We start from the raw sequence: 9114 nt of genomic DNA, 5'->3' as shown, positions 1-9114 counted from the left end.
TACCCAGTTTAAAGGGTGACAGTTTATTCTCTCCAGGAAAGACAGAATTTCTTATGGCAAGCAAATATGTCAAGGAAAAAAATGGCTTCAAATTCTGATCCCTTAGCTCCTTGCAAAGAATATACAAAATATTCTAAAATGTTAATTGTCTAATTTACACAACGGAGTGTTTGATAACTGAAAGCCTTTGTATGAACCATTTTTAAAAAAAAAATCTGCACTTTTCATTAAAAGTTGAGTATTTTATTTCAATATTGATTTTTTATGAGTTGTTTTCATACACTTTTAAGAACAATACACTTAAATGAAACTCACTATTATGTTGTGGGATGCACAACTGGATAAGGCTACACATAGAAAAATACACATAGCCACGATATTTGGAAAAGTTGTAATAGGTGTGTGCTTCAAAGTTTTGGTATTCTGTTTTGTTTAGTTTCTGGGTTTTTCTACCCTCTCATCTTTCATTGCTGCATATTAAGTATGTTGCTCAAAAGCTATGACAGATTAAAGTGATCTATCATTAACAACAACCACAACCATTATATGTCAGTTGGCATTAACACAGGTAACTCCCAATACTCATTAGCCTAGCTAAAGGCAGGTGCCAACTTAGTCTTAAATATATTGTCTACAACATATAAATAAGCTCAAATAAAACATTGCATGAGTAAAGAAAGAACATTTAGAAGACAGAATATGTTGAATATTATAAAACAGTGCAATTCAGAAGAGCATTTTTCACCATGTAGACAGGTAGACCCATTTCTACACGTGTATATCTTGAGTATGTGTGAACCGTTAATATCTACCTCTAGTTTGTTACTTTTAATGTATGTTATCTGCAGTGCACGAGGGCAGTTTGCTCTGCTGCACTAAGACACAGCTAGAAATGCTAACTTTATATGTGCAGTTACTATCTGAAACCTCCTCACCAAAGGGCTCTCTGTCATTTAGAAATTAGACTTTATTTATTTAAGCTGCAAAAAAGAGCTTACTTTGCAGCAAGTGCCTGTGTGAAGCTGCAGGGACACCCAATGTTCATATGACCATGTCTAGGTTCTCCTTCTTTGGGATTATCCCTCAATTTGTCTTGTAAAATGAGTCTAATTCAAGTATGATATCCTATTTTCTCTCTCCCAGCAACTCTTAATTTCTAATCGGATGGGTGTGATGAGCAATTGGCCATGCACCGGAAAACTCCCATCAAGTGTGCATCTCTCTTTATTACCATTGCTCAATCTCATTGAAACAATAACAGCTGCCTTCTCCCACGTCTCAACATACCTTGTACTCACAATTTAATGTCCCTTTCCATGACTGCCTAATCCAGTTAAGAAAATTTAAAAAAATTGTGAGAGAAAGGGGTATGAAAAAACCAAACAAAATAAATGATAACAAATCAAAACCAAATGATTTAATTCTTTTGGGATAAACAGTCCTTACAACTTCTGCACATGTTTTTATTATTATTACAGCTTACAGCAGAGACTTCAAAGTTCACTAATGGAAATGCTAATTCAGACCACTATATGTATTTTATGTTGTTACTTAACGTTTAGTGAAAAAGAAATATGAAAGGGACCTAACACTGAATGAGCTTGAAAATTAAGGCCCTATATTCTTTGGGAACGCCTTGAACAAGAGTGAATAATATGGGGAATTCTGTTACTTTCCCTAAAGTAATGCTGACAGCAAGTAAAAGCTACGCTGCAAGTTGAGGGTGGGTTGTTTTTGTTTGTTTGTTTGCTTTTGTTCAGCATTTGCCAATACAATTTCTTATATTTCTACTGCATGCACAACTCAACTGACTTTAACAAATAGATTGTGTTTCTATCTAGGGAATTCTGCAATCTGTTGTTAGATCTTTAAGGCAGCTATGTTATGAAGCAGAGAACGTAGTCCTTCACTGACATCTTAGAACTTCAGCGCCTAGCCACAGGAGAGCCAGACCGAGAACCAGGTCGGGAACCAGAGCTTCCCTTTGAAAAGAAAGAAAAAAGTGAATGTGGTTAAAAATGAACATTCCTTTTAGAAGTATAATACTTATGTGGAATAATAAACACTACTGACGCTATGGTACAAATCAGTGTTTTTTTTTTATTGATTCAGGACAAGTTATCCTATCCCGTCTTCAACTATTCAGACCTTTTGCTGGAATTGAGAACAAATCCCTTTTAAGTGAACGGCAGATGCACATTACCAGTACTTATTGGGCAGTGTCTCAGATTTCTTTAATCCTTTGATTTCTACATGTTCTGCATTTTAAGAAATACTTTTCCTTTTGGGGATATTGGATTTTTTTTAAAATCATCAAATTTGCAAGCATGCTGAGTTTATTCTAATGAAATGTCAGGTGAGCAGGACTCGCTAATGAGTACTTCAGTAAAATCTTATTCAATGGAGTAGTGGCTAGTCACTGAAGCATTAATTAATTCTAATTGATTCTTTTCATGGTTGCTGGAGAAAATAAACAATTGGAGATCATTGAAAACAAAAAAGGGAATGCCGTTTGCAGCTATACTGTGTATTAGCTTATTTATATATGGTCAACAGCAGCATTCACCTAATTCTCAGGGTTCTAAAAATACAACATTCCATTAATTAGCAAGACTAATCTATATTTTGCATTTTCCTAGTTTATACTGCCCCTCCAGTCACAAAAGTAGCCAGGAAAAAGCAGTTTGCCAACCCCACACTTCAAAACGTCCACTACAACGAAGAGCCCTTCTGTTATTCTAGGGGTCTCAACCAGCTTTTGTAGAGAAAGGACATAGCTCTCTGCACTGATATTTAAGGAAAAGATCAAATGTATGAGTTTGTGATGTAACAGTTGTCCTATTGTAACTGCCACGTCTGAGAGCTGTTGTCGTCAAAGTGGGAAGATCACTTCCCTCACAAATACTCTTGAATTGTTCTTGTTTTGAGATACTCCACCTCCACAATTCCTGTCTAGTACATAGTTCTCTTTAAAGATTAGCATATGCTGAGAGTCTCCTCTGCTGTTCTTACACTTTTAGCAATTCTGTAAACAGAAAGGAAGAGACCTGACTGTTATAGGTGATTTAGAACATTCTAGAACAGTACACATTTTTAGGACTTTCTAGGTGTCAGGTTGACGGATTTAAGGATCACCAGGTAGATAGATTCACCACCATCACCACCACCTTCCAATTATCCCAGCATCCATCTTTTGGAACTGCTTTGACTCTTTGTTCTTTGGCTACTTTGTGGCATAAGAATGCACTTCATGACTTCATGATTCATTTCTTTGTTTTGGCCCTTTCCAGTATTGGTTCTGTGATTATATTTTGATGATACTATTGGCAACAATGCGTTTATCTCCCTTCAATATTTGTAATCTCATCTGCCACTGAACCATACTGTTGCTTAGCTTCATCCATTAAAATAGGCAGAGCATTGTAATTATATTTAATGGACTATTAATTATGTCTTATGAACCATTGATTTCTACATTACTGTGGACCTTTAAAATCCATTACTTGTCATAGGAATCTTCCTGCAATTAGCTGTGGTTTAAGGAGCCAGGCTTTTAAAGAAAATGCTGGGTAATAGTAAAATAATGGGCACCACTGATATGAAGTTATTATTCATTCATTATACAAAATAAACTTGTGTGTCTGCAAATGTTTGTTAAGGGTATTGTGAGAAACATCCTACTTATAGGGAACACTGGGCGAAGGAGAGTAATGTCTATTAAGAGAGCCTAATGTGATGTTCACTCTAATGACTTACAAAGCCAATGGTCAGTTCTAATGGCTTACAAATTAAAATTGTGGTTAATGTAAATATGTCTCTTCCCAGAAACACCAAATTTGCATGAAAACCAACTTTTAGAAATAATACTTAAGTATGGATATTCATGAGAACAAGTGATACATTATTTTAAAACACTGGTAATAATAATTAGGAACAGGGTGGAATAGTTAGACATACATACTTTAAAGGGTCCCCTGATTCTATCACATTATAATTCAAAATATACAATTTCTGGAAACCATAATTTATCCTCTTCCCCCGGTATAATGTTCACCATGATAATTATTTCACAAATAGCCCATTAAAACAAATAAAGATGCCTGATAGAGCAAGGTACATTGTTTAATTGAAAAATGCTTGCTGCTGTAGCTTGTTATTCTTCATGCTGCCTTGTTTTAAGTGCAAACATATTTATTGACTTGTGTTTGGGGTTAACTAAACAACAAAAAAGTAATTATTTTATTTATTTTAATTTAAAACTAGCTTATTGATTCTACTGAGTATTAGAAAGCATGCAGCCCTTTCCCGTGTCCCAAATTATGTCATAATATTTTTTTAAAAAACAATCTAATCAAAATGGGAATTGTTATATGATTTTCTGAACCATGAAAAACCTTCCCATTGCAATATCAAAATCTGAAGAACTATACTGGCCTCATGACGTGGCTCAAGATGTGTTCACACCACCATATGTCTTGTCAGATTCAAACAATGTCTTTGCTAGATATAGTGATATCCCATGAATGTTTATTCACATGGGCATAGACATGCTTTTCTGAAACTCATCTACAACTTGACACTCAAAGCTAATGAGACTTAAATTTTGATACCAGCGAGGGATAAGCAATAATATTTTCTATAACTAAATTGAGGATTAGAATATTTTTCTTTCATTTGCAGCATGGCTGTACTTCCTACTACTCCGGGGGCTCAACAAGGCCTATAATTTCCTTTGAATTAAGGAATTACTACTTCTCATAGTATTTTCACAAATGTCTTACAAGACACTGCAGCTGATTAAAATAGGTTTTTGGTATGCAATTTCCTGTGCAGTTTAAAATAAAGTGATAGTTCTGTCGGTCTGTGAAAATGCAGGAAATCAAATTTTGAGATTATGTTTAATAACAAAAAGATTTTGTTTTATAACAGATGCATCTGTATTTAATAATTGCTGGCGCGTAATTTCATCTACATCTCTACTTGGACTGGAGTCCTAAAACAATTATTTTAAAAGCTGGTTGTTTTATAACCTTCAGGACTAAATTTGCAGTTGAAAAGAAATGTGTCTTCAAACCAGTTACTTTGCATTTGTGTCTGCCTATTTGTGTGTCACACACAAAAGGAACTCCCTGGTGCCTTGGTGGTGTAGTGGTTAAATGCCTGTACTGCAGCCACTCACTCACAAACCACAAGGTTGTGAGTTCATATACCAGCCAGAGGCTCCAGGTCAACTCAACCTGGCACCCTTTTGTAGTTTGCTAAAATGAGTATTCAGCTTGTTGGGAGCAATTAGCTTACACTTTGTAAACTGCTTAGTACATTGATAAGCAGTATAGAAATGTACTTGCTATTGCCACAGCTGGATTTTATTTAACAAATCAAATTCTTCAGATTGCTTATTTATGATGCCCATCATCTGGATTGTAGATGTTGGGCATTGGTTATAAGATCTTGCTTTCATGTAGCTAGTTTGAGGCTATAGTGTTATCATATCTCCACACATTCAACTGGTCTACAGACTTACTACCCTTTGAAATAATTGTGTGCTGATTTTGTAAGCCATTGCTTGAGTTTCCAAACTATTTCCAGGTTCTCTCACTATCCCTCACAGTTTGTTGTCATTACAATTTTTAATCCCCTCCTTACTTATTGGAAGATTGGAACCCGCATATTACCAGGCTAATGGCCGATTTTCTGGTGGAGGCAACAAGACTATGACTTAAATTTTATAATAACGATCCTTAAGTTTTATTGTAAATGTATATTGTTGTATGCCTTTATAAAGGTTGAATGAATCCCCTCCCCAGCATTACCAGTTTAAATATTTTAGACAGTGTTCCTTGGGCATCATATCCCTTTTGTCCCTTTTGACGCTCAAGGAATTTGCCACTTCCATATCCAGGCTTGTGAGTTTCACCACCCTGCAAAAGAGAAATTGCAAATATCTCTGGTGTGTCATTTGAATGCATTACTTTAGAACAGGAAAACTGGGACAAAATGTTATTGCATTAAACAAGTGCATAAAATAATAAATCTGTAATACCAACCTATCTGGAAGTAAGACTCATTGAACTCAATGAGACCACTTCTGAAATAGGATGGGAGTTTCTTCCAGAGGAGCAGTGGTGAAAGAAAATGATCACAGTTGGCAGCAGTATGATATGTACAGTCAGCCCTTGACATTTGCAGCTTTGACTTTTGCAGACTTAATTATTCATGGATTTGAGTAATATGTTCTCTCTTGGAATCTCTAGGTCCTCCAGCATGATTCCGCCAGACGTTGACCACAGAGTCACAATAGAGGAACCAGAGATTACTAGAGAAAACATTTCTCTAGACATTTGTAAGTCCTCCATTATGATTTTATGCTCAGTTCTATGGTCTATGATTCCAGGTGGATGATGACCACATCTGGAGTTGCACTGAAGGACCTAGACTTTCCTAGATAGGTGTTCTCTTAGGTATTTTTTTTTAATTTGAGGTTTCCTGCATCCCTAACCCCAGCGAATGTGGGGAGCCCACTGTAGTAGGAAAGAGGAAAATGTGAAGACAAGATCACTGAGAATAAATTTTATTTGAAATCAATGGCAGCCAACATGTGAAACAAGAGTTGGACTTTCTATGAGGCTTAATGAAACAAGTGGCTTTGGTGGTGGGTTGGAGGGAGCATAAAATTAGCTCCCATGTGCCCAGGCCACTCACCTCCTCTGCTGCTACCTACCATCACCAGGGTAGAAACCAGGATGCCATCTAGGTTTGGAGCGTCCTCCTTACCCTTTCACAAGGATGGCACAATCAAGGTCTAGGGAAGCAAAGCAGCTGTTCCTGAACAGCTGAAGTAGCATCAAGGAGGTGGACAGCCACAGCCTTCTCCAGCCTCAGGTTAAAACTTGTGATACTGTACGTTTTGGCTGTTGTTTGAGAATACCATACAGTGATGATCATCCATAATGAATAGAAATATTGTAACTGATGGAATCTGTTTAATTCATTCAGTGATGGCAGGGTAGAGAAGTACTAGTAAAATAAATGTGGTCATTTTTCAAGCATTTACTACTTTAGCATTTTTTCCTGAGAAAATAGAAGCTTGTGGAATAAGTACTTACAGATCAGCATAATCCCCTTGTTGGAAAGCATTGTTAAAAATGAGGAAAGGTTGATGAAAGTTACTGCATAACCATTTGAAGAGAACTGGTAGATTTAGCAGGACTTTTCAAATAGTATTTTGCTGAGCTGATTTGAAGTATTAGTAGATGTGGAATGTGCTTTGCACACTTGTAAAAACTGACTCAATGCGCTGCAATAGAAGCAGAATGTTCCCTAAAAAATTAAACCACTACAGTTAGTCTTGTAAACAACAATAAATTTTAAGGGTAAAATATCACACCAGAATCCACACTTCACCAGTTTGTTCAGATTGCCAGGCACTTACTGCTGCCTAATATAAAGTGAAATTACTAGGAAGTGAACTGAGACTACACAAGCATTTAACTGGGATAGTAAAGCAATTGGCAATGATATTTTATGGCCTAGCAAAATGTCTGTTTAATGATGGACAGCGCCATTGTGTTCTTGCTATAAATTTGACCTAACCTTTCTTTGTGGACTTTTGTGGTGTTTATGACTCCCATGCACTTGTACTAAGCCCAATATGCTCTAGCTCTATTTCCTAAAGTACCAATAGTTCTACTTGTACTTGAGGAGAGTGAGAAACACAACTGATTTGACTGTTGAAAATATGACTTAGCTGTAAAAAAAATGTCTGCTGTCATTCAATGACTGAATTCTGATGGAAGTGGCTTTAACTGCAGCTGCTAAATAATCACATCAGTCCAATATGAGCAAGAAAAATACACCTTAAAATATTGTCAATACCTAATATTTAGGCAAACATGACAACTACACTTGTATATAGTATGCTTGAACATTCTGTTGCTGAACAGTTTTTAAAATGTAAGTTTTCCTTGCAGATGACCACTCAAAGAAATACAGTTACAGATAAGCAACCTGTCCTTTCCTCCTCTCCCAGACACATCCTGTTCTGCTAGCTATTCTTTTGGAGTGATGTTAAGTAATCCTGAGTGCTGTAAACTAAGCTTTCAACTGTGGCATGTACTTTGTCCAGAAGAGGCCTCTCAGCCTTTTGAAACATTCACTCGTACAAGGGATGTGAAGAATGTTTGTTTGTGTTTGCATCCTTGATTTTAAAGGGGATGGGGGAGAACAGTTATGAGGTTCTTCTCACTTTGAAACTTGGTTGGGGAAATTTTGTTTCAGAAAAGATGCATATAGTTTTCCTGCATGGGAACCCAAATTGTGTATTTTCCACAAAACACAATCATCTGCAGAAAAGCACATATAGCTCTCCTGTACAGAAAACATGCCTTTATGAAAGTGTGTATGTGTGTGTGTGTGTGGGGGGGGGGTGTCAGTATTTTTTCCCCCAGGACTCGGTATTTTGTGTAATTAATTATTTTTCCCTAGTGAGGTTCATTGAAGTTATTAATTCTTGCATGGGGAAATGAAATAAATGCATCTCTAATTAGTAACAGAATGTCTCACTTGCAGCAGATTCCCCCCCCCCCATCTCTTTAAACCTGTCTCCCTTCACAGCTTTCCACTCTTAATGAACTACATAATGGATAAGTATAATTCTAAGAGTTATCCTGTGAAAGCTTTTTTTTCTTTTTTCTAGAAGCTGTCTAAAAGCAATAAGGGGACTGTGCCGGCCTGCATGCGTCCAAGCCCTTGTTCCACCGTCCATGCACCATTATGGCATGCGCCCATCCATATAGCACGTGCCATGATGACATCCATGTGGCGCAGTGCCCAAATGGCACTGTGCACAAGGGGCGTCATCATGGTGTGTGAGTATGCCTATGGCGCCCCTGTCGGGATGCAAAAAGAACCCATCAAGGAGCGGGTTCTTTTTTGTTCTTCTGGAGGCCATGGCGTCTGGTTGCTGCAGCCTCCTTCTGGGGCAAGAATGGGTGGTGAGGAGCCCCCCGTCTATATGGCCCCAAGGTGTCAACAAGACAGGGCAGGGTAATTATCTGGGAGATACTGTAGAGGTCTTTTTTTAACTGGAGAAAGTTTAAATACTTATGGTGACAT

The 9114-nt window shown here is 37.1% G+C and overlaps 1 protein-coding gene across 1 annotated transcript in view; it reads right to left on the bottom strand.

Moving 5' to 3' along the window:
• Nucleotides 1-227: 227 nt before the first annotated feature.
• LOC121928488 (myelin basic protein) overlaps nucleotides 228-9114 on the bottom strand; it is a 143556-nt gene continuing 134669 nt past the window's right edge. The window contains exons 8-9 of the mRNA XM_042463267.1: nucleotides 5814-5921; nucleotides 228-1982 (exon numbers count right to left, since the gene is read on the bottom strand). Of these exons, the coding sequence (XP_042319201.1) occupies nucleotides 1926-1982; nucleotides 5814-5921 (165 nt within the window). The 3' untranslated portion in view covers nucleotides 228-1925. The remainder of the gene's footprint in view (nucleotides 1983-5813; nucleotides 5922-9114) is intronic.

Source organism: Sceloporus undulatus, chromosome 4, assembly GCF_019175285.1.
Source record: "Sceloporus undulatus isolate JIND9_A2432 ecotype Alabama chromosome 4, SceUnd_v1.1, whole genome shotgun sequence".
In the NCBI taxonomy this organism is placed as follows: domain Eukaryota; kingdom Metazoa; phylum Chordata; class Lepidosauria; order Squamata; family Phrynosomatidae; genus Sceloporus; species Sceloporus undulatus.
Note: the sequence above shows the minus strand (reverse complement) of the source record. Positions and strands in the feature narration are given on the sequence as shown.